Below are 27,566 nucleotides of genomic sequence, written 5' to 3'. Positions count from 1 at the left end.
CTGACCACACTTTTGCTCAAATGGGTGTAAGTAAAAACCCCATGTGTAAACAAAATGCAGGAATTTTTACTAGTAACATCCAATTGTTGGGCACAGTTGTTGTCCTCGATCCAAGGACCTTTATAGAGTCTATCCTTAAATATGTTAAGCTACAAAAATCAGACACAAATGTACTTTCTCTGTTCATAAATACGCTTTAAATAGATTTTTTATCTAAACTCTTGATATACAGTGGAGCATCGTTTATACGACGTTTTAGTGTGGTCCCAAATCATTCCTATTCATTTTAATGTAAAAATATATCGTTTTTACAACGCGCAGAATCGGTTATACGTCGGTTTTTAGATTTTGTTCACGTTTATTTAATTTTTTATTTTTTCTTGTGTATTTTAAAAAAGGGCGGAATTTGCAAACATGAATGATACAGAAAAGGGTGTCAACAAGAATGCGTGGATGACGACCGTAATTTTTACTAGATGACTGAAAAAACTAGACAATGTTATGAAGAGGCAAAAACGAAAAATTTTGCAACTCATCGACCAATGTTCAGCGCACCCATCGATACTAATTATTTTGGAAAATGTAAAAGCTCTCTTTTTTCCTGAAAATTGCACAAGTGCGCTTCAGCCACTAGATTTGGCCGTGATTAGAAATTTAAAATTGCATCATAGAAAGCAGTAAGTTCAACTCGCTATTGAAAGCATTGTAGAGACTAATAGCAAGAAAATATAATTAAAGGTATCATACATTCAAATTGCTCACTGCAATTTTTCTTCTTTGGTCATTTGTTTGTTTTGTTTTGTCTAATTTAGAAATTTATGTAAATCAGCCCGTTAAACATTAAAATTAACTGAAAACAGAGTTAGTTTCAGTTTTAGAAGTAAAAATCGATTATACGACGTTATCGTTTATACGACGTTTTTCGGTGGTCCCTTCGGCGTCGTATAAACGATGCTCCACTTTATTAAAAATAACTGCTATCTTGAAAATTTTGGTCAAAATCACTTTGTTGACTGCTCATAAGTTTTTATTCGTTTTTTAACCACCTTATATTTCAAGTCTAAATCATATATTTATAAAATCTACTACAATGATTTCCTTTACTTTGATAAAATATTTATCTTTGTTAAGCAACAAAATCGTGTAAATTTGTAAAATTTTGCATTTCTTAGCTGATTTATGATGAGCTATGTCTGGAGCTATTTAAGAATATCAAGATTATATTTATTTTATAATTTAATAATGGTTGAAAAATATTTGAGTCATAAGATATAAAAAAAAATTCCTGTCAAACCTGTTATTGTTAACTCGAAGGGGGGCAGACAATTTGTTCATCTTATCATTTAAGAATTTTTTTTTTCATTAAAATTGTATGTTACACAGACATTTTCTATTATTTATTGTCTGTGTTTATTACCTATATCTGTTATCTATTATAAATTTGTAAATTATTATCTGTTATAAATATCAATAAATGCTTTTTATGCTTTATATTAAATTAATAACTATACATTTCATAATAAATACAACCATTAACTTTAAAAAATAAAGTTATAAACGAAGTAAAAAGTACTATAGTTTAGACGAAATTGAAAAAGTGTACTTACTTTCAGGCAGTTTTTTTCTTTCTTTTTAACTCTAAATAAAAAAAAAAATTCTGAAAAGTTACTAACTTATAAGGATTAAACTAATTTATTGCACAAATTAGAGAGGACTACTTACAAAATAATCGGTAATAGCTCGCTGTTTTGGTTTCTTATTCACACATCCTTTCCAAGAGTCTTCTAACTTTTTAACTGTATCCAAAAAATTATTCAAATTCTAATTTTGTTATACTAAAAAATGAACTGTTTTAGTGGCTTTGTAAGCATTCATCAGAGAAAAGTAAGCCAAAGTATTTCCTAATGTAATTTTAGAAAACTTTTAGCTCCACTCATCTTCACAAGTAGAAATGCAGCTCAGCAGTATCAAATTCTTAGAATTTTGTGCTGAATCTAATACAAACTTGCTTTTGCATTAATAAAGTTGTGTTTACAAATTCTCATGGTCCCTATAAGATGTATAAAAAGATTTTTTTTTTGTATAAAAAAATTAAGTTATAAGTAATAATACAATTTCTGATATTAAGTTTTTGTTAATATTCATTTTCTGACTAAAGATATTTATAATTCTATACCAATACAGACATTATAAATCATAATTTCCTATATCATGTAACAAATTTTAATTTGATTATTATATATATTTAAGGATTGAAGAAGAAGAAAAAAGAAGATTAGAAGCTGAGGAGGAAGAACGATTAAGATTAGAAGAGGAAGAAGAAGAAAGACTTGAAGAAGAGAGGTTACGAGAAGAAAAAGAAAGGCAAAAGCAAAACAATCAAAAGTAAGTTATATCAGCTATCAGCATTTTCTTAAAATGTCTTTCAAAATTAGAATTTTGTATCTTCATGTCTGTAGTAATTACATATAGCTAATTTATTATTTCATTATATTTTTATGCAAAGTTTATTCAAGACTAAATAAAATGATAATCCCAATAAGCTACTGAAATTTTAAATCAATACAAAAATAAGTCTTGCACACCATAAATAATAATCTATCATTTGTTGCCTTAACTAAGTTTGAAAAAAAATTGTATGCTATGTAAAGGTTTTATATTATTTAACTTTTATTCCCATTTTCATACATTTCTATTTGGCATAATAAGTTCTCCAAAGAGTGCATGGAATAAATATATGGATAAAAAAAATTAAAGACCAGCACATATTTCTTCCTTTGAATAAAAAGGGGCTGAGTGCTTCCTCATAGAAAATGACATTTTAAGTTTTGAAAGAGCACTTACTTACCACTGATGAAATTAATCAAAGTTTGTAATAATTGAATTTTCAACAGTTTTAAATAACCCTCTTATATTATTCTATGTGTATTTCAAACATTTATTCTCACTCCTTAACAAAATAAGAGAATTTGTAGTTTATAAAAAATAATTAAAGATAAACGAAAATCACTGTGTCTAATTTTTATCTCGAAAAAGTTAACTAAAAAAATTATCAATTGATAAACTAAACAATGTATTCTATAATTTAAGCTGAAAATTATGAAAAATAAACTTTTAACGGTGCTTTTAAAAAAAATGTATTTAAAAAATTTAAAATCTCTTTAAAAATTTATTAATTATATACACCTTCCCCCCCCCCAAAAAAAAAAAACTTATAAAAATTCTACTACGTGAGAATTATCCTAACTAAATCAATATTTTTGACAGTAAACAGTATAATTATCAAGTGGACTAAGAATAAAAAGCCAGTGTATTGACAGTGGATGGTGGCTTATTTTTACGAAAATGGCAAAGAGGCGCATCAAAGAGCAGACAGGGCGGGGCCATCCTAAAAGCCCTACGAGAGAACTAATTTTATTCTGTGTTATTTCCACAAACTTCTGACATAACAAAATTGTTTTTCCAATGAATCATTTTCCTCTATACTTTAACCTAAATTGTTGATGGCAACTGCAGTTTTTATATCATTTTTTTATTTTTTTGCTATAGTAACAAAAAAGGTAAAGGTTGTTAAAAATAACTACACTGTCAAAACTTATGTATGGTACTCTTCTCAAAATTTTTAAAAACTAATGAAATAAAACTTTACATATATTGATTGATAAAGATTGAAATTAGGTATTGGCAATTTTTTCAAGGTAGTTTCTTAATGGATCATTCTCTTATTAATTTTCACAGAGTTTTGTCAGTTAAATTGTGATTTCTATTTAAGTCAATTTTTCAATCCAAATCTTCCAAATTAATAAGTTTAATTTTATTTGGTAGTTTAAATTTATCTAATAAAAACTCTATATAACCTGCACTCCCTTATTATAAGATTCATTTACATTAAGAATTCTTGCAATAAAAACTGCCATAATTTTCACCGTGTAAAGAAATTATGGTGAAATAATGAATCATTGTATTAAATTTGATATTTTTAACCCCGTGAATCAGTGTTCAAAAGATACTGTTGGTTTATCAATTTGCTATTCTTTTACCTTCTCAGTTTTTCTGATACATTACATTGATTATTTATTTAATTTTTAATTTCATGTTTCATTGAAATCTTTGCCTGTGTGTCTTTTTTAAAAGTAAAGTTGTTGAATTTAAAACACAGTCAGTGTGCTTTTTAAAATATTTCTTCATTTTTATTTTTAAACTTTCCTTTATTTAGAAATAAATTTTCTTATGTATTTTGAATTTTCATGTTTTTACTTCAATCAAATGAGAGTTTTAAGAATCTAAGCAATTAGTACTGTAGCCTTTTTTCCCCTTCATTTTTATCAAAGAATGACTGTACAGAAAAACTGATTAGTGGCTATTAAAATTAGTTCTTTTCTTTCTTGCTTAATAGTTTGAGCATGAATCTAATATTTAAATGTCATAAAACTATATGTATGCACAGTATGTATTCTACCAAAAAAACTGGTTTCACCCATATTATCCAACGAAAAAGTAGTGATTTGCAGAGAAATTTGAATACAATTTAAATAAATATTTGGAGGTTTAATGATTTAATCTGATCTTTTAATATGTGACTGTTGTGTAATTTGCAATTTTTTGTTATTCTTTAATTCTTATCAAAAATTTTATGTCAGTATATTTATAGCAGCTTTCAAAAAGCTCTTTGTGACTAATTTTAAGTTCGAATTGAAGATAAAACAAAGGAAAATTACAGAAATGAAACTCAATCTTAATTTTCTTCATATTTTTTTGTATTTATTTATTTTGCTGTGTGTCTATATATATATATATATATATATATTATGGTATGGTTAGTTTATAACAGCAGAAGAAGTTAGAACTTTTACAACAGCATTAAATAATCTGCATGTCAGTTGCATCATTTATTTTTGTTTGTGATACAATCTTTTTCTTTGGCCCTTTTCTATGTTCTGCTTGCAAAGGTAAATTATTTCGAATTAATATTTTTTTCTTTTTGAATCATCATATTGCTCTTCACTGTTTTCTTGTGTATTCCTGAATAATTTATTAAATTTTTTAAGCACGAACAATTTTAAGTTCACTCAAAGGTTAATGCATTGAGGGGAAATTAAAAGTTTAGTATAAATAGTCTATGCCATCAAAAATTTTAATTAGTCTTTATTAAAAGATGCTCCTGATTTTCTGCTCATCTAGATCTGTATTTACATTTAATTTTGTGAACTTAGCATGCATTGTTAGTTATATAGATATTGATCATGTATTTGATTCATCTTCCATGACTCATCCACTAAATTTAAAATTTCCTTCTAATATTCAACTTTTCGGTTAAAAATTCAAAATTTAGATCCAAAACCTTGTTTAGATGTTAAAATTATTAAATATTTTTAAATTGCCGATGCTTACAGGTGCCCTGCTTTTTTATTTTTCCTTCTTTATTTTTTATTTATTTTTAATTCTCCAAATAAACTAGATTAGAAATTTTTAGCTAATTTATTGTTCAAGTAATTATATAAAGGATCAATCCAGAATTTCTTTTCTATGGTTTTATTTTTGGTATTGTTATAGAATAATTTTTGAATCTTGTAAAAATTATTTCGTCTAAAGCTATCACTCTATATCCATAAACATTATAGGATGTGTCTGAAAAGTAATGTCACCGATTTTTTTGTGAAGCTTATAGGCATTTCGGTTCACTCAGACCATGTTTAATCTGTAATGGGGGCTGTCAGTTTTCACATGTGTGGTCATTCAATCAACTTCCACTCTAATGAATAAGAACATTTTTATCTCTCCTTCCAGCCACCCTGCAGCGAACAACACTTTATTATCAAGTTTTGTGTGAAGCTCTGTTTTTCTATGTTCATTTTAACTGAAGGGTTTTTTTTTTTGGTTTTTTTTCTCAATGGTATAGTGTCCTTTTTAAGATAATAGTGACAGATTTTCTCTGCCCAGTTCTTTTTAAGATAACAGAAGTAGTGAAACATATTATGTGGTTATTATAAAACATGAATATAAAGAAAATTACACATTAAAGTTTATGATTCTGGCCCTGTGCTACTACTCATTGCAGTTCATTGCACTTTTGCTTACTGTTCCGTTAACCAATTCACAACTATCTATTGAACTGCTTTTAGTTTTGAACAAAGTTGTTGAATTTCCAATACTTAATTGTTAGGGTTTAAAGTATATTTTGCATTTTGGAGATGTAATATACTATTTTTAATAGATTTTTAGGATTTAAATAGTTAATTTTCGAAAAAATGAATTTTTTTTTATATCAAGTAGCAAGTGAAAGTGTTTTAAGAATGTGTGTTGTTAGTCTATTTGAGGAATATTTTGTTATCAATGGTTAAAACTAGTACACCTATTTATTTCTGATCCCAAACAGAGTGCATTACAATCAGACAATATAGGAAAAACAATATGTTCACTAGACTTTAATATCTTGTATCTTAATATGAACTATGAAGGATAAAGTCATCTAATCAAATAAGACCTACATTTGCAATGATTTGTTGAAATACTATCATTGTAAACATAACAAGTGCTTTAAAAAATTCACTTTTGTAAAGTTAAAGCAAAAATTTATTTTATATCTGCCCGTCCTCGGCAGTCAAAAATTTCCCGCGGACAACGAATTTCTCGAATCAGACGTCCGCGCGGATGGCAATTTTCCCGTTAATGTTCATGATGCGCTTTCACTTTTTGTTATCTTAAAAGAGTCTAGGGCCTCACTTCTGAAATGATCCTCTAATCTAGAAATCCCGTACAGCAACATACTGCGCATGGTGGATTGATGTTTTTTCCGTCTGGGAGTACTGCAGCAGTTGAAAGGGACTTTTCAACAATGAACTTACAAAAAAACACATTACGTAAGCGTTAAACGCAATTATGAACATCCACCTAAATATAAAACCCCTTTCAGATTTCTGTGCAAAAACCTCTGCAAATTATAGGCTTGATTGTGGAACTGGCAAACGTCATATTTGTTTCATTTTAAAAAACGCAGTACCCTTGGATAAACTGACATTCCAGATAACTTGACCTTCGTCATTTAAATTATTTCATAAGAGAAATAAATTATTTCATAAAAGAAATACTAGGTTTTACTATTAGTAACTTAGTATTTCTTTTATTACTGTATAATGTAATCCTAGTAGCTACTAATTTATTATGTAATTTATATAAATGTTTGTAATAAATAAGAAAAAATAATATTTTTATTTATTTAGAAGCGACGGGTTAGTTTCGAAGGAGGACGGGTGCATTGTTGGACAAGCCGTCCTCGGGGACGGGTAAAATTTCTGAGTTTTTTTTAGCCCTATATCTAACTTAATTTTATACTTTTTATTTATTTATTTATTTATTTATTTTTAAATAAAAAAAAACAACTACTTTAAAGAAATACTAGAATAATAATGTTCTGAAGTTCAATACTAGCAGTAGTAGGCAATGATGATCTAAAAATTTATATTAATTTCTCAAAAATAATGTATTTTTTCAAATTTAATTAAATAATGTGTACTAATTTCTGAATAAGCTTTTAATATTTTCATATCAGTACTATGATAAGAATCTCACTTCCATGTACAATTTGAACTTGTTTTTCCATGAGAGTGAGAAAACTAATTTCAAAGTTTTTTTTTTTTATTTGCAGTTTTAGTTACACTTATTCTTGGATCTTTATACTATCAGTCTTATTTTAAAACTAGCTATTTTTATTGGAAATTGAAATATTAGATGTAGATGTACATACATACATTTTCTCCATCTTTAGAAGTGAAAATAACATAACATCAAGTGAAAAATTTTGTTCAACAATGCACCACTCTTGTTCAAAGATTTTTTTTTTATTATTGAAGTGAAGATTATTATGTTTTTATCTGTATTCTGGTTGATAGGATGTCATTTCTTGCCATTCTTTAATTTCATCAGCAATATTCTTTGGTACAATGAACAGAAATGTTTACGCTATAAAATTGAAAATTATTCTTTACATGGTCTTTGGTTCGTTTGTTCCTCATCAAAAGGTGCAAACGAAGCTTGGAATATGAGAAGGCAACAAACTGAAAATTGCTCTTTTACTTTAGTTTCATCCCACAACCGCTTTCGTGAACTGGGGAATTGCTTAAAGATATTTCTGCATTTGAAACATGGCATACTTTTAAGTGTTTGGGGAGCATGCAAGTTAACCAAAAATCTAATTATTTCTTCATGTCGTCTAGCCTTCTCATTCTACAATTTAGATTATCGTCTCAATCCACTATCAAAAAATTTTGAAGAGTTTAGTATCTAAGATATCTCAAACCTCTTATATTAAAACCATTGTTCAAAATTTATCCATCACATAATGCTAGCAACTTAGTTTAGGTTGGAAAAAGACAATTAAGTGGAATTTTTGTGTTTGACCAAAAGATTTTTTTTTTTTTTGAAGCATTTTAATCTAAATATAGTTATCTTTGGAGTGATCTTTCAAAGGATATGATAATTTATAAATTTTAATTTAAATAAATATTTTATGGCTTAAATCTGATTGACATTTCTCTTCTCACACCAATTTCATATGCATACTTTTCTCTATTCTTTTCTGATTGATTTATTAAAACAATTAAAATCTACAACATATAGATATTTATTTGTAAAGTTATTATTAGATTTTTTGCTTTATATTATTATTAGCTTTATATTTCAATATATGTATTTTATAATTTAATCAAGTGTGTTAATTATGTGTGTGCAAAGCCCAGATGATCATAGCCTACATATCTTTAACTTAAAAAAATGATACTTGCTAAATTAAAAAAATAAATAAATGAGTGTTAAATACATAAATGAAAACAAGCAATTTTGGATAGAAATGGATTAAAAACAACATTTAAAAATCAGAAGTAGTAAAATATTTTTTAAAAACCTAGATGCTTTTCGTTAACGCAGGTACAGGTCATCAGTAGGACAAATGGTGGAACAGAGATAAAATAATTCCACGAAAGTTATGTCGCACTAGTTACGATAATTGAACAGTTAAAGTGTAACAATATTAAATTGACAGTTAAAGTTTAAAATAAAGTAAATTTAAATGCTATCCAAATATTTGAAAAATATGTTAAAGCATTAAGATAATTAACTATTGAATTTTTGTTTTTAATGTGATTCTGGGAAACTGGCATTTCAGAAATGAGATCCGTTCTTCATAAAGCATTTATTTGTTTACCTAAAAAATCTAGTACCATAGATTGATTATATTTAGTCATTAAATTCTGATTAAAATCGAGAACCAAATCTCATGGGAACAATTTTAATAACATTAAACACTTATACACAATGCCATATCACAATTGGATACAATGTGTTTAGACAACAAGACTTAGTTTCTGTAAATAAGTATTGAGAAGCTTTAATTTGACTCTTGAGTTCTAAGGTTTGACTCTTGAGTATTGGTATGCATTAAAATCGAATGAAAATTATGACAAATCCAAGCATGCTCATTGGACAAGTAATTCACGAGGTAAGCTCCAGTTGTAATCATTTAATATTCTTTTAAATACATGGATTTTTATTTTCTGTAATATTATTTTTTGTTATTTTTGAATTTTGTTTACTGGTGAAAACTAAAATCTTGAAGCTAAAGGCGATTAATTGAAGTTTTTTTTATTTTTATTTTTTTTAAGTGAATTTCCATGATATTAGGTCATAGGGGAGAGTGGTGTCAATTGTAACATTTTTTACTTAACTATTTTTAACTAACAAAAAATCCAATATATTATTAGTATTAATTGACAGACGAGTAAAGTAGACTATCNTCCCCTACTTATTATCTAGTAAATGTAAGCACTATAAATTAAATATATTATGTATTTTTTATTATCAACTCTAGCAGAATACCTGATCTTCCTACAGGATGAAAAGTAAATAATCAATAAATCCGTAGATGAAATCATGCAAAAAACTAAAAGTCATTTACCGACACAATTAAGCTAAAACAATTCCTATTTTTTTCTATAACTATTTGTTGATCTTTCCAGTTGCTTTGCATTATCAAATTAAAGAAAACCTGTTTTTTATGGCAACAAAATGAAAACTAATTATATGCGGTATCATTTGGCATAATGCCATTCCTCCTGGTCAACTCTTGGATAGTAAAAAATGACCATTATCAACTTTTTTCTCTGATATTTATCCTTTCTGTTGGGCCGTAACAACTTATTTTCACACTACTTATAGTAATTGTCTTGATGCCAATATTTTATTCATGTATACTTAGTATGTTCAGTACTTCAGTAGAAATCTGTATAGGACATACTTAGTATGTCCTATACAGATTTCTTAAGTTCAAACGATATTTTATCGCAGTTATTCAGCATATGTCGGTTCGATATAGAGGTGTCCGACTCAACTGATGTTTTATAACCGTTATTTAGCCAGTATAAACCCTACTTAAAATTGTCCAATTGACCTGATATTTTATAGCCGTTGTTCAACCAATATAGGCCATATATAGAATTGTACTATTCACCCGATATTTTAAGGACGTTATTCATCCAATGTAGACCTTATTTAAAATTGACTGATTAACCCGATATTTTATAGCTGTTAAATAAAACCTAAAAAGTAAATTATAAACGCTTTTCTCAATCTATTTTTTAACATCCTGCAATATTAAGAACAAGGCCCCGTACATCGCCTAATTTTCTACGCGAAATCGCACCATATTACTCCCAAAAGCTGTATAATGAGTGAAAGCAATTTTTCATTTTTAAAATTATGTGTGTTTGATTGTTCTATTAATTAATTTTCAAGATATTTTGATCAGCTGAGAGTTTTAAGACAAAGCATTGCGCAGTGGTTTACTTATTTTACAATAAATAATCCTGAACAAAAATTTTCTTTCAATCCTATAAACTTTTACCAAAATTTTGTATGAACTATAAGAAGTTTAATAGACAAACAAAGAAAAAATATTTATTTTCAAAAGGTGAATGTTTATATTGTACTTGGAATATTGTAAAATGAGCAAAAATGTCTCATGAGCAAAAAAGAAAAATCTGTTACAGGTAGTTTTGTTTGTATTGTAAATCACTTATGGAACTAGATATAGAAATAGATATTATTAAAATATTGTAAGTCTTTCCAAGTTCAATAGATGTAAATTCAAGACTGTTCCTTAATTACAAGTCTATAATGATCTTGTACATTTCTCGACAATGGTCTTAGAATGGCTTTCGATATCGGACCGAGATTAAGGTTTATAAGTGTTGTAATAATAGGTCCTAGAATGGCTTTATATTCTGGTCAAATATTTATTTTTATATAGGACCTGTGTAGGTTTAAATTCCAGTTCCCTAGTATATAAGATATGTTAACTTGATTTTACCTTGAGTTATCTCCTAATAGATGAAGGTTGACATTGTCGATATATTAGCTCTATAATGGCTGCTCGCAGGCAAGCTTGTTTTAACAAACACTCTACATAAGTGCTTTTCTTACGTGATCTGAACATGTATCTCAACAGAAATGACGACCTCGATAGGAATTCGCGTACTTTGATAAATGGAACACAGTTGAACAATTGATTTGCAATTTGTGATTACGACATTGACCCCTTCATGCTGTTGCTACTCAATTTAGATCAGACTCAACCAACACCTCCTAGAAAGAACAGGCCTCAGCACAGGTTACCATAAATATCCCTTAGTAGTCCAAACGTAATGACATATTTTGTATTTCCAACCATTGCGCAGCTTAGTACCCCTAACGTAATGACATCTTTCTTATTTTTCGTCTACTGCGCAGTTAACTTCGTCACATCGGTACTAAATTGATCCGTGCTGAGGCCTTTCTACTTCTAGGAGGTGTTGACTCAACGGGGATCCTTTAGCCTCTAGCCCCGTATGGGTGCGATTTGAACACGCGTGCCTCAATCTCTAAGCAAATATTGGGGTATGTATATTTTGCAATATTGGTCCTAGAATGGCTTTCAAGAATTAACCAATATTATTTTCCATGTTGCACCTTAATTAACTTATAATATTGGGTATACATTGAGTTGTCTAGATTTTTCAATATTGGTCCTAGAATGACTTTCAATGATGAACCAATATCATTTTCTATGAAGGTCCTTTATAGATTTATAATGTTGGGTAGGCATTGGTTTGTGTAGATTTTTCAATATTGGTCCTAGATAGAAATGAATCTTGTTCCAATATTGAAAGTCATTCTAGGACCAATATTGAAAAATCTAGACATCACAATATAAGTCCCTTGGTGCACGTTCTTATGGGACCCATATTTTCCAATTTTGAGCCCAACTGGGGCCAATGTAAAATTGTTACTAGGGAATACTATTTGTACCTTAAAATTAATTAAGCATCATTGGCATCAATAATATAAGACAATTTTTTTAAATTTTTTTCTTGATAGACCTGAAGTACAAATAGAGGAAGCCCGTTGTTGTGTAGCTCTAATTTTCAAAATAGACCATGCACTGTGATTCACGGGATTGAGATCTAGCAAATAGGGTGGCCATTCTTTAGAGGACATCATATTCGGATAATGCGCCTTGCACCACTTTTGTCACTTTTGCCTTGTGAATTGAAGCACTTGGTATAAATTACCAGAGTGCTTTATATCCCATGGAAGTACACCAGCTTCTAAAATGTCCCGCTGGTACACTTTTTAATCTATTTTAACTCCCTCATCCACAAAAACTAGAGGTGTTTTGCCGCTTGCACAAATTCCGGCCTAGACCATGAACGACTTCGGATTTTGACAAATGTTCAACAATTGCCTAGTTGCTTGGAGTATCTGCAAGCCAGATTCTATCATTCTGGAAGTTATGCAGTAAAGTAATGTGAAGATGTTATTTTACTGGGTCTATCATTTACTAATTTATTTCTAATTTTTGAGTGTTACTAAACTATGCTCAGAGAATAATAAATAAATAGATACTAAAATAGAATGGATAGGAAAGAAGGAAAGTAGAAAATTTGAAAATAGTTTTCCTTCTCCCCCAAAAATATGTAAACTTTTAGAGACAGATTTTATGTGAATGATAAATAGGTTTAAGTGGTATGAAATTTTACGAAGAAAAAAAAATGATAGCTAGTTATATACTAGAAAAAAATATTTTTCTTAAATCGGTCATTTTTTTAAAAAAAAAGAAATTCATGGGAATTCAAATTGCTGATTAAAATCGGTGAACCTTGATCGAGGTCATAAAAAATGTAGGAGCAATGTAACAAAATATACCACATGTTAACTAGAAATTGGATCAAAAATATTTGTTTTCAATATTTTTAAAACGATATTAATATTGAAGACTTAATATATTTAACAGTGTTACATCTCTAGATTATTTTATTGTTAATTATTTTATTCTTAATTGTTATGTCTGATTACCTGTTTAGTCAAATCCCTATCGTCCGAGATTTCATTTATAACGAAAAACATTTTCTCTATCGATAATTTTTTAGAGTGGTTTTTATTTAGATAAACTAAAATTCAAAGAAAAAATAATATGCATTATATAATTTCGCATTGTCGATAAGGCTATCAGATTTGTTTAAAATCGCTTACATTATTACCTTGACATAGTATCTTGCTTTGTATATGAATAATTTTAAGTTTATTATTATGTTTGATAATACTGTGAGCAATAGTTTAATATTAATCAGGCGAACCGTTCATGTCACGCGATATAAGACCTCTGAAGTGCGTGCCTGATCATCTATTTATTGCAACTGCAATTACTTTATAAAATCGATGTAAATTCGTGTTTATCTAAAAATAATGATAAATAAATTACTTTTTCATATTTACTTTCGCGTTTCGCTGTTGGCCGTAATAAAATATGTTCTCTTTAACTATATAAGATTGAAGTGAAATCTATGGCAACTTTTGACAGGTAAAAAACTCTTGACCTAACGTTGTTTGTTTTACTGTTTGTATATAATCTAATAGCCATCAGTTTATTTTGTTTAAATATTTTTAAAATTAACAAAAATAAAAATTTGATTACAAGATTTAAAAAAATAAAAAAAAATTTCAAAAATCACATATTCAAAAAAAGTTACGAAATCAGAAAAACGCGAATATGGAATAATTTCATTTTTCGCTTTAGTAATTACTAACAAATATTTTTTAATTGCAACAAGAAGAAGAATAAAATAATGTGAAATTTATAAAAAAATTTTTAAAAATATTGCGTCTTCAACTTGGTTTTGTATTGATTGAAGTTATTTTGCCAAGAACAAAAGCATATCAGGAGTTATTGTACAAAACTCCGAGTTTTTCGTATTATCCTTCCAGATCTAAAAATTAGGAGCAGGACATATGATTTTTCTGCGAATATCACGGAATTCCGCGTTTCTGAAGACCACTGGTTCTCGAACTTTCGGTATTTAAAAACTTAGGATCCGACGAAATTTTCCCGAAATTCCGCAATCTAAAATTCAAATTTTGAAACTTTGCCTAATTCCCGTTTGCGAGACGCTATATACCCATGATTCTTCGGCCAATGGGCAGAAATCCAATTTGATTCTTCTGATTTGGCGGATTTTCGCCATTTTGAATTTTTGGAACTGCGCGGGAATCAGTTAATATCGCGATCATTATTCATGCAGTTTGAATATCAATCATCGATTTTCGTATTTATCTAATATGAAAGTTACATATTGCAATTCGTATTCACCTGATTTAGAAATCCAATGTCGCGATTTACATTTATGCTTTTTTAAAATCAATTTTGCATTTCGTTTTTAAAATCCATTGTCACAATTCATATTCACTCGTTTTCCAAGTCCATTATTGCGATTTGTATTTACGCGTTTGCAATATTAAACATCGATTTTCGCATTTTTACATAATTTAAAAGCTACGCAGTGGGATTCGTATTCCCGTGTTTTTAAAATCCAATATAACGGTTCATATTATACGATTTTAAAATACAATATCGCAATCCATATTCTCCCGATTTTGAAATCCAGCATCGCGATTCTTGATAAATTAGTTTCAATAATTCAATTCAAGTATTCAATTTATTGGTATCTCTACTGTATAAATCCTTTTTTGCCTCGTTAATGCATTTTTTTTTAAATCATATTAATTCATAAAATCATATAAAATTATATTTATTTTGAAGCTAACACTTGATTTAATATTTACTAGAAAATATAACACGATCACAGATATTTCTCCACAATTTTAATAAAACAATATTTGAACATAGATAATTATGCTAGCAGCTAACCAATACAATCGTGAAACTACCTAGAACTCTTACAGCTAACTTTAATTTCCCATAAATATTAAAAGAAATTTGTCTGTCCCTATATCTCTTCGTTCCTATTTACGTTAATACCTTTATGTAAATTTTTTTCTTTTTTAAACTAATTCTGATAATAATTTAAAAGAAATATTTGTAGCACATTTTCATCCTCAGTGAAAGTGTTTTTTTTTAAAGTAATTCGCATACTTGTGCATGAATATAACACAACTGGAAAATCAACAGTAGAATTTATAACAGCAGTTTCAAAAATCTGTGGATTTTGATAAAATTAGTCTGAAGAAAAGTCAGAGTCCCACCTCTACCCCGACTTTTTTTACCGTTTGTGAAGTCCCTGATTAAGACTGAGTTGCTATTAATTGGTATATTATTTTTATTTTTCTTGATTTTGCTATAATAATTTGATCTGAAAATCGTGCTGTAAGTCTCCCCCCCCCATTCCCCACAAGCACCAAAATTTACTATTGCGAGCGAAACTAAATCGTCGAAGCTGATCAACTGGTGAAATAAAATAAGTCTAACAAACGGAATTTATAGAAAAGGGTGACTGGGACACTTTGGGGTCGTGGGACCAGTGTTTATCTGAAAAAAGGAAATCCTAGAGAAAAAACCAATTCATTTTTTTCCCCAACTCTATATAATCAGGGAGGTTAACACGTCCGCCTGGCAATATTTGTCCCGACATTTATCAAATTCCGGATTTCTTTTAATAATCAATAATTAACTTCAATGTATAATAAGCAACGATTTTTCGTCATTCGAAACTGTGCTTGTACAGCAGCTTATCTGAAAAAAATTTTGGTATGTATCAATAATTATAATTTTTTTGGTACATCAAACTTTACTCAAAAGAATTTTTTTTATTATATGTACTAATTTGAAAATATTTTCAAAAGTGTACTATTAAAAGAAATATATATGTGTTATCCTATTATATGTTATCTTGTTAAGTTTTATTATATAGTATTTTTTTTTCCTCAATTAAGACATTAAAATACAACAACAAAAAAATCTTTTATAATTTCAAAAGTGTCCCTTCAAAAATCATTTTTAGTTCTTTTAAATCTTTCTTATCTCAGTTGACCAGTATTTTTTAAGATTGCGCACTTTTATTAAAAATGTCCTCTTTTATTATAGAAATCACTTTCAATCAATATTTATTTCTTTGAAAAGTCCTTATATTAATTGCATGGTGACCGTTTCCGAGATACGATTTACAAAACATTACTTAGACTACATATAAGCGACTTTTAAATTAGCATTATTTTCTTCTGATAATGTAATACACGATCGATTGCTTTCTTCTCAATTAAATTCTGTTAAAAATCAATAATCAAAAACAAAACAACAAACAATAGATAACAAAATCAATTAACGTTTTATTAGAGTAATTTTTTTGTAAAAGGTTTTGTTTCTATTATAAATTTTTGCCGGGGAAAATCTGATCGGTTCTGATATTTCTAGACTAAAAATTTCATTCAACAGTAGTGTAGTACACCATATGGTGTTCCGCCGGACCCTGGAGTTCCGTGAAAAGGGTCACAAGTGTTTCGAAAGTTGAAATTTTTGAAATCGTAATGATTTTTGAAACTTGTTATTATCTTTATATCAAAGCAATAAACCATAATTTCTTTAATAGTTTGGTTATTTTTATGAAAATATTAAAATAAAATGCCAGTAGAAAAAGAAATCGCAAAATTTATTTAAAAAATTACATCAGTTTTTCTCGTGGAACTTTTCAATTCAAAACAAATTGCGTTAAATCAAGGATAACGAATAATGTTCTTTGATAACTAATCTGAAAAATTATAAAAGTTATTTTTTGAAAACTATAATTCGGCTTATTTTATTCATTTTCAACTAATGTATGCACCAAAAACAAATTCAGAACTAAACTAGATATCACTCCAAGCCTACGAATTCAACTCAGTCACAATATTTTAAGAGTTTTATTGATAATACCATCATTGAAAAATGTTTTATTTTTCTCTTTAAATATTATCAAAATAATTAAGTCTTTTTTTCTGCTAAATATGTTCACGGCTGCTTATAAATTTTATTTATATATTTGGGGTTCCTCCAAAAGATGCTAGTTCATTAAGGGTTCCGTAGTTGTAAAAAATTAGGAAACGTTCGTCTAGTACAGTGTTTCCCAAACTTATGACTTTTGCGTACCCTTTCTAAAATTTTCGGAACGCTGTGTACCACTTATAAAAAAATAAATGTATTTCTTACTATGAAAAAATTGCACAAAAGTTAAAAATCACAACTGGCTGTTGANTAAAAACTCTAAGAGCTTTATTGATAGAACGATTATTGAAAAAGTATTCATTCTTCTCATTAAATATTATCAAAATAATTAAGTCTTTTTTTCTGCTAAATATGTTCACGGCTGCTTATAAATTTTATTTACATATTTAGGGTTTAGTTCATTAAGGGTTCCGTAGTTGTAAAAAATTAGGAAACGTTCGTCTAGTAATATCTCACCACTTCAGTTTCTTAAGATTATTGATTTAATTGATTCTGAAGATCAATTATCTTCGGTCGTATTTGGGCTGTAATGTTGCATTATAGGGTCCGAAAACCATTCCATGTTATGAGATCTCGTACCATAAAACTGATAACTATAATAATAAAGTAAAAATATCAGACCAAAAGGGATTAAAGAGCGCGAGGCTAAGAAGGAGAAAAATAACATTAACTTTTTATCAGACCTAAAACGAATTATGATTGAACATAGCCAACGTTTTTATTTATTTATTTTATTTCCAAGTACAACTAAAATAAAACTATTTTCTAGATTTTAGTCTTCATTAAAAACATAATTTCTAAATTTTTTATTTAATTTTATCCTTTTTAGATATTATTTTATTCTTTAAGATAAAATGTGTGACGGTATATTTTGCTCACTCTATTTCAGAAGCATTTTTAACTTACATTAGCATCTTGGCACAGAACTCTAGTTAAAAATGTGAGCACCTTAGTTAGTCGGAAAGTGGTCAAATTTTAGCTATAATCTAAATTATGGCCGATCAAAATTTTATTTTAAACCGTTTGTGGATAATATGACGATATATTTAGCTGGGAACTATCATGAAGCAATTTTGACATGCATAAGCATTAAACACAGAGCTCCGGCGGAAATTTAAGCACGCTAGCTAGTCCGAAAGTGGTTGAAACATTTAATGACTATATATTCCCTTTGATATCATAATATGGCGATAAATTCTAATTGTAGAGGCTAAGAAACAGTTGTAAATCGTATTTTCCTCCGGCACAGAAAGTTTGAGTTCTCTAGCTAGTTGGCAAGTTGTCGGTGTTTTTATCGCCATTAATAAATAAAAAGAATTATTAAAATTTCTGGAGTATCGCATACAAAGATGCGATCTTCATCGATCGAAAAACGCAATTCAAATGCTCTAAGATTATCCCCAATATTATTATGTAACAGGGGTTTCCAACTTACGTGAGGGCGGGGGCCGCAATTAAAAACACAAGTCAAATGGCAGGTCACAATTTTATCAAAACTTTATATAGAACTTTTTTATGTTTGAAGGAACATTAAATATTACAGTCAGATTTTTATTAAGTTGTAAAAAACAAAAGTATTGAATTGCAAATTAAAATCAGAAGTAGATTTTTAAAAATATTTAAATGCCTATTTTAAAATTCTAGCTACAATAACTTTAATGTGCACTCTATGTATTAAACAATTAATGTGCAAAAGATATCAAATTATTAAGATATAAAACTTAAAATTATTTAGATTTTAAGTTTTATATCTTAATAATTTGATATCTTGTCCATCAAACAACTTTCCCCTTGCGAACGTTTAGTTCGCGGGCCGCCAGTTGGTAACCACTGTTATATAATGACCAAATTTTCTTTCTTCATTTTCCATAAAATTTCGTTATGCCTTAAAAATTGGGCATCGAGTTTTTAACAAAACATCTTTTCAAATTTTTAAAGCTTATACAGTCGGTGAAAAAAAAATCTTCAGCTCATTTTGAATTGAATGACAATACCATATTAAAACAACTTGCGGAAAGAAAGAAGACTTGAAAGGTAGACCATGTTCCAAATGTGCTGCATTGCATGATTGTAAATTGCGCTTTTTAGTCAGTTTCATGTCAGTCAGAAAAAAAAAAATAGTTGTGCACTCAGAAAAAAAGAACTTAAGTTCAAATAGTCAGATTATTACAAACAAAGCAATGGATCAAAAGACACTCCTCAACCACCAAACTAGTAGCGGCAATCTACCATATTTTTAGGGTCAAAAACCGTTGAAAGAGAAAAAATATTTACATTTTTCTGCCATTCTTAAGTTTTATAAGTGTTCTTTTTGTTTTTTTTTTTCTTCTTTTCGACTATAGGGTAAGAGAAGGCCTATTAATTGGATTGGTCACGCTTGCAAACTTAGTAAATATTTTTTATTCTCCTACTAATTAAAGGAAAAGAGAAAAAAGAAATTCTAGTATAGTTAGTATAATGTAAACTTTTCTCATAATTATTACATTATGTTATGAATTTATACAATTGCTTTACGTTAGATTTAATTGCAATTGTTTTGGAAGAACAAAGAGTGAAAACGTTGAAACCAACCCAAATCTTACACATTTCTTAAATTAATAATTTTATTTTGCTAATAGTCCCCAAAACAACTCTGACCTTGCTTAGCAGCTGATCCGCGCAACTGCATATCGATCTCTCCCTGGCTGAAGAAAGAGAGTGTTGTGAGTCGCTCCCACAAGTATACTGCCTTGATAAACAAAGGCTCTTTTGTGACCCCTTTTTTTTCCCGTGGATTCAATATGCTCAATTTTTTGGAGTGTCTGCCGCAATCATATCAAATAAAAAAGAATCGTACGAACTAGGTAAAGGTTCCTTTTATCTGTTTTAGCTCCTGCAACTAACTATCATTGTTTTTGTTTTCGATTATATTCTACTTGTTCATTTTGAATAAAATATTTTAATTTCATATCCAATGTTCTGGAGCTTTCCCTATTACAAATGGAAGAGATTGCTGTTTATGATGAACGTCTTGACTTAAGAAATAGATTTAACTTCATTAAACGAACATCGAAAGAAAAAAAAAATCTTAATACTTTTATAAATATTCCTAAAATAATTTATTTATTATTCAATGGCCTAAAAAAATTTTTATTTAGTAATATTATTATTATAACTATTATTAGTAATATAACTATTATTTAGTTATATTATAACTTATTATTAAGAATAATTTTTTTTTTTAATACTGTATAAGAGTTAAGTGTTTTTAAAATTGTTTATGTTTTTATAATATAAAGATTTAGAAATCCGAAGCTGGAGTTAATCAATTTAGCAAATGAAATATCCATAAAAAATAGCTGGTATGCTTTTTTTCTTATCTTTTTCTTCTAAATGTTTACGATATATTTTTAATTCAGTTTTAAATAAATTTTTCTTTTTTTTTTTTTTAATCAAGGTCAGTTATATTCTGTAGTCTGTTATTTTTTTTTAAACTTAGCTTAAAAACATTTATTTAATGTTTACTTTTTTTTAATTTTTAGACGAGCTATCCAAGAAGCTTTAAATAGGCAAACATTTCAACAATTCAAAGCATATGCTGAGAAACAATTCCCTGGTGATCCAGAACAAGTAATATTTTATTTTTACTTCTTTGTTCTTTATGCTTAATTTGACTTTTTTTTCTTCTTTTATTTCTATGATAGCTGTACAAGTAAATAAAAAATAGTGTTTTCCTGCTTTTCCTATTACTATCTTTCTCATTTTTGTACTTATTTGCTCATAAATAAATTTTAAAGAGGAATTTGAGTTACATGTTGATTATTATGTGTCTATTATTTAAATATTTTCTTTTTTTTTTGAGGCATTGATGATGCAATAAAATTATTTTACTAAGCAAATTTAAATTATTTTTAAAAAAGTATTTTCTTTGAATGGAAGTTCAGGTTAATTTTAAATGCACAGATGTAGGATATAAATTATAATTTTAAATGTAATTCCTAACCCTTTGACACTAAATTTTTATTAAACATATTTTTTCATACTTTTTTCCTTATTTGGTATTAATTTAGGTCAATGTGAAAAAAGTATATTTCGCAATGATTTATGGCTATGAAATGTAGGCTCATTTAACCAAAAAATATTTTCTTTTATATTTGCACTTATTTGAAGATATTTAGATGATAAGAGAAACAGTTATTCATAATTGAAACGTCTTAACTTTACAAAATCAATTATTTATAATTTTTTGAATGTGAATGAAACAATTTTTTTTCAAGCTTCTTCTTTTTTGTTTTATTGATAATCTAACAGATTTTTTTAGTTAACTAGTAGACTGTTTTTTATAATTAAAAAATACCCAAATACATTTTTACTTGTAATTCGAGTGACAGAAATATATATATAAAAGAGACACCTTTGTCCCGTTTGCATCAAAGGGTTAATGGGGAGGGGGAAATGTTTGGGCAATCTTTCCTATACAGTTTTTGGATTCTTTATTTGTATTGTGTGCTTATTCTAGCAAGCTGTTTTAGTGAGACAACTGCAAGAGCAGCACTACCAACAATACATGCAGCAAGTACTTCAAGAACAACTTTCCCCACCTGTATTAAGTCACAAGAGTGAGGTAAAAATGACACAGGTGCCACAAGACAATGGACTGCAGCCAACAAGAGAAAGTTCACCAGAACCTTCAGAGGATGAAATAGCAGGTTGGTCATTATTTCACTAAGAATATTTTAAAATGTATTTGTTTATCTTTTCCTATTGTATGAAAATTTTAGTTCAATTCTTTGGATCTAATAAGCTCATGAGTAAGTTAGTGATGCAAACTTTTCTTCACATACTTGATCTAACTTTAATAACCGTTCAAGAAAACAATACATTGGTAAAAATTACATTGAAACTAAATCTTTCTTATTTTTTGATGAATAAAAAATAAAACCAACACTTATAGTAGAAAGCATGCAATATTTTACAAAGAATAAATTCCTCATTTGTTAATATTTTTCTTGTTTTGCATATTTCTTGCTAAACTTAATTATAAAGTCTGGACAAATGAGGCTATTAACATAAGCCTCATCCGTTGGAAATCCTGCATTTAGCTTAGACTTTATAGTATCTTTTTAAATAAATAATTGTGCATTATTTTATTATTTAAGGATATGAATTCATAATTTACATTTTCTTTGATTTCTATAAACATAGCATGATAATTTGTTTCCCTATGATTACATGCTTTACTTATAACATTTGTAGATAGTATTGTTAATTATTATCTGCAGGAAAACTGAACTTTTTATTATGCTATGTAGAGAACTCCATAATATTTAATTATATTATATAGAAAGGTATATTGTTGGGAAAATATGCAATTTTTATTATTATTATTAACAATAGCATAACTCAAAATATACTATTTTTATTACCATACTTCTAAAATATTTTTTTAAATACTACTAGATGGTTCAATTGTTGTATGTCACATGATCAAATTTTGCATGTTGTCATAAAAACCCCTCCAAAATTATACATTGCTTGATTAATGAGCTTTTGTACAGTAAATAGGATGTAGTTTTAAAAGCAATTTCATTATTGATTTTTTTTTGTAATTTAATCATTTAGAGAAAAATAAATTATATATATAATAAATCAGAAGATAACCCCCTGAAAACATGCATCAAAACTATGCCACTGGTTGTGTGCAGCATTATTTGAGTTAGTGCACACTTATTGTGCATGGCGACACAACTGCACTAGGGTAACATTAGCAGCAATTTAAAAAAGAAATTCTACATAAGATTTTAATTTTTTTTTAAAAACTTTTGTAAAAGAATTTTTATACTATTTCATGACCTTAGAAAAAATTTATTATTTCATTACTAAAAGCTATCTGTACATACATGCCCAGAAGCAGAAAGTGCCTAAAACTGTGAAGTACGCTGCAAAACAAACGAAGTCCTGAAGAACAATTTGTATCTTGAATAAGTGACAGCGTTTTCCTGCGAGCCCGCCCACAGACCACCGAACGTTTGTGTTTGCAAATGGTGCACCACCTGGGCACTTGTCCCTTCGAAAGATCTTTAAGGCAGTCGTTATTTTAATGTTCCGAACTTCATATCATAGGCATTTTATTAATAACTCATCATTGTCATTAACAAAATTTTGTACTTCAAAAATAATTGATAAAGTACCAAATGAAGAATGTTTGCCTTGGTTTAAAAAATATTGTAGTTTATCTGTTTTTGATCTTGTATTTTAATAAGTGAAAATATAGTATTTTAACGTAAAGTTTAATTTTTTTTTCGCTGTGAAATGCTTGCAGAACATTTGTATAAATTAATAAGTCCTGTTGCAGAACATTTGAAAATATTCTGCTTATGGGCATTCAGGATTGTTTGCTTATTAAAAGTCGTATAAATTACCTAATTCTATACAAGAACTGAAGTGTGTTTATAAAATGTTTGTATTTAATTTACTTCAGATCCTCTACCGGTTGCTGCGGCTCATATGTGGACTAGAAAAGACATAACACAGTTCAAAGAAGCCATTCGTAAAGAAGGTGGTGATGGTATCATTAAAGTTGGCCACGGTGAGACAGTTACTGTTAGAGTTCCTACCCACGATGATGGTTCATGCCTATTTTGGGAATTTGCAACTGACAGCTTTGATTTAGGATTTGGTGTTTATTTTGAATGGACCAGGAGTCCAGATGCCCAAGTTACGGTTCATATAAGTGAGAGTGAAGATGAAGAGGATGATGATGATGGTATGTTTTTTTTTTTTTTAATTTTTATATACATATTTTTATATGCATTTTTGTTCTGCAACTAAGCAGTCTGTAATAAAGCATATCGAAATAATTTTAATAATTTTGTATATTTTTTTTCTATTGTGTTCTCTATATGATTTAAAGATAAGAGCTGCTACCATTTATCCAAGTTTAGGAATTAAGTTCATTTTGATCGTCTCACTATTGTTCGATTAAATTTAGCTTAAATACAGTTATTCACAAGTCATGTAAGTATATCATAATACTAAAACTAGATAACTCACATTTTTCCATTTTGTGTTTTTTTATTTTTTTATAATTAAGCAATATGAAAACTATTATTAACCATATATGTGACGCCTGGACGTAGGTATTAGAATTAAACAACATGGTAAAAGAAAATATTTTTTTTTTAAATTCAAAACTTGTTTTTTAGTTACTAGTTTTAGTACTTTACCCACACTCCTTTTTACATTTAAAATATTTTACTTACAAAACAGCAATACATTAAGAACTGTAATGTTAAGAAATATAATTAAAAAATATTAAAAGAAAGTTGTTGTGTTCATTATCTCTCTGTTTCTTTTCTAGAGCTAGAGCAAGTTCGAAGTGATATAGAAAAAGGTGTGACTTTACAAGACAAACCCCCGCTTAGTGTGATAATACCAGTGTATCGAAGGGACTGCCATGAAGAAGTATATGCTGGAAGCCATAACTATCCAGGTCAAGGTGTCTATCTTTTAAAATTTGATAATTCGTATTCTCTATGGAGATCAAAAACCTTATATTATAGAGTTTACTATACCCGATGAAACATACTTGCCTAATTGATGTTTAGTTTCATCATCAGAGCATCTCACTTTTACTTGTTGCTGAATGGTGATTGAAGCATTTCTTTGTTGCACTGTAAGATATTTTATCTTTATAAAAAGCTTTATATCAAATAAGTTTGCATAGTTTGGAAATAATAGACTTATTAATCATGAAATATTTCTGTGTGTTTAATATTTTTTAAGCTTTAAACAAAATAACGTAATTTATGGATGAATTACCTAAATAGATCAGATATTTTTAAAATACTACTGATTTGTGTTATAAAAGCTTACTTAGAATATTTAAAACTAAGTCTCGATTTATTGTAATTCTCAAATATTTCAAATTGTTTTATTCATTTTAAGTTTATGAAAAATTTGTTTCTTTTCAGATAAACTAATTACTTTTTAAATACTCTATACTAAATATTAATATGTAAGCCTTAAATAATTTAGAGATTTTAAATGAATAGAAAATTTGTAATTTATGTCTATTCTTTTTTCCCCCTCTAATATCATAGAACTAAGAATATTCAAGACAAAATATATTTTTTTATTTTTGTGAACCTTATATATATAATTCCTTTTCAGCAAAACAAAATATTTATTTTTTGTTTAAAATACCTTAAGTGCAAAATCAATCTGAACAAAAAAGCCTACTTAGCATTAATATTATTCATCATTTTATAGCCTAAATATTTCAAATTTGTGTAGATTTGTAACAGTGTTTCTTGAGTATAATGTTTACTACTTTCTACTAATGTTATACTATGCCACTTGGTAAAAAAATAAAAATATTTTAAACATAGGTATTCAGTACTTATTTTTTATAAAAGGATGCTTAATTTAAATGTACAAAGTCTTTAAAAAATTCAATTTTTTTAAAGATGTTATAACTAAACTAATAATTATTTATTTACTATAGTTACCTTAAATTCCAGTCCAAGATTTTATTTTTTGTAGTTTTAATACTCCTGAAGAATTTAAAAATGCATACGCTACAGTTTGCTTACTTTTATTTACTCTCTTGTTCTTTTTTTTCCCTCCAATTTCTGTTGATACAACAATGAATATTTAGCTAAAATGAAATATATAATCTAATAAGTTTGAGACAAGCAGTTGTTTGACTTTTTGTTCAAATATATTTTTGGTATTACTTTCTTTTTATTAAAAATTAAGTTCTACATGCTTCTAAGTGCAATCTGAAAAATCTTAATGGTATTTTTATTGGTTACACCAAAGAATGAATATTAATATTCATTTTTGTATTTTTATTATAGTAAATTCTTTATTTCAGAGTAAAATTGTAAATCCTAACATTTTAGTTCATAGTCATAGTGTGCGATATTTTGCAATAGTGATTGTATAATTTTGTATATATGTCTACTTTAAATCCAAGTAAATCATTTTTTATAACAAAAAAATTATACATACAGAATTGTTTCAGCTATAACCTTGTTTTGTTTGCGTTGATTTATTTGGCATATAATTATACCTTACATTTGTGTTAAAACATATTTTAGTTTACATTTTGTTAAGTTTGTTATTAGTTTAATGCATTAATGTGTTTACATGTATTATAATTCTTAAAAAAAGGTGTGGCATTAATGTTATTTTTCCCCTTTGGAAGCATAAAATATGTTGTGGACAGTATTTGAACTACTATTTCTTTATATGACATTTGTGATGGAAAAAAAATGCAACAACTTTTTCAGCAAAATCTAATATTACATCTTGTACATGTTATCATTGTTTAAATTTTTTTTTGTATTTATTAAAAGATGTCAAATATTGATGTGCTATTTGTAATTATTAAATATTGTTCCGAGAATTTTTTTTTTTTAAATTTAATAAATAAAATCGAATTGGCACTACAAATGCAAAAATAATAAATATTTATTTTAAGTCTATATACCTTATGTATTACTATCTGTGTGAAAACATATGCCCTTAATAAATTTGTACCTAATATTTGCCTGTTATAAAAAACAACTCCAATACATATGTAAAAAATGAAGGAATATTATCTTTGGTTTAAAAAAAAATGCACAAGTAAGGAATTTTTGTTTCATGTAATTTTGTGTCATCTTTGTCTGCTGTGCAGATGAAGAACAATTGGTTAAGCTGATTCTTTTTAAAAAGAATAAAAGTATCATTTATATATTCTTGTTTATTTTACTGTTTGTGAATTAAAGGAGTTACTGTATAGAGAAGATTTAAGAAATGAGTTTTAGTTTAAGTGGTATTCTTGCACATTTCTATTATACAAGTCAAAACCTAGTTTCAACAAATAGTGTTAAAGGTGAAAAGTTAATTTATCACTTTAGGCAAAAGTGAAATTTATTAAAATAAAGATTTTGCAACATTTTAATGTTTTTCTAATTAAATAAAAAAAAAATCTCATCAAAATTGGTATAAATATTGGAAACTCAACTTACAAATTTCCAGGGAGAATTAAGCTACTTTTCGCTTGTAAATTTTCCAAGATATATAACATTTTAAAGAAACCATTAAAAGGATAGCTATTATAAAGAGACATTATTTTAAATTGTTATTTATTCAAAACTGTTAGAATAGAAAAAAAAAGAAAATATAAAATATGCTAAGAGTTCAAACTAGGTATTAAAATTGTTGTCAGTCTTAATTATAATAAAACTACCACAAAAACTAAATCTTCTATCATTAATTTTTTTAAGTATAAGATTAG

The 27,566-nt window shown here is 27.7% G+C and overlaps 1 protein-coding gene across 1 annotated transcript in view; it reads left to right on the top strand.

Moving 5' to 3' along the window:
* The window catches only part of LOC107457268 (Golgi resident protein GCP60), a 36,044-nt gene extending 9,024 nt beyond the window's left edge, over positions 1-27,020 (top strand). The window contains exons 4-8 of the mRNA XM_016075398.3: positions 2,251-2,385; positions 20,821-20,908; positions 21,798-21,987; positions 23,760-24,044; positions 24,639-27,020. Coding sequence (XP_015930884.1) covers positions 2,251-2,385; positions 20,821-20,908; positions 21,798-21,987; positions 23,760-24,044; positions 24,639-24,859 — 919 coding nt within the window. The 3' untranslated portion in view covers positions 24,860-27,020. The remainder of the gene's footprint in view (positions 1-2,250; positions 2,386-20,820; positions 20,909-21,797; positions 21,988-23,759; positions 24,045-24,638) is intronic.
* Positions 27,021-27,566: the final 546 nt, after the last annotated feature.

Source organism: Parasteatoda tepidariorum, chromosome 1 (genome assembly GCF_043381705.1).
Source record: "Parasteatoda tepidariorum isolate YZ-2023 chromosome 1, CAS_Ptep_4.0, whole genome shotgun sequence".
Lineage (NCBI taxonomy): Eukaryota > Metazoa > Arthropoda > Arachnida > Araneae > Theridiidae > Parasteatoda > Parasteatoda tepidariorum.
Note: the sequence above shows the minus strand (reverse complement) of the source record. Positions and strands in the feature narration are given on the sequence as shown.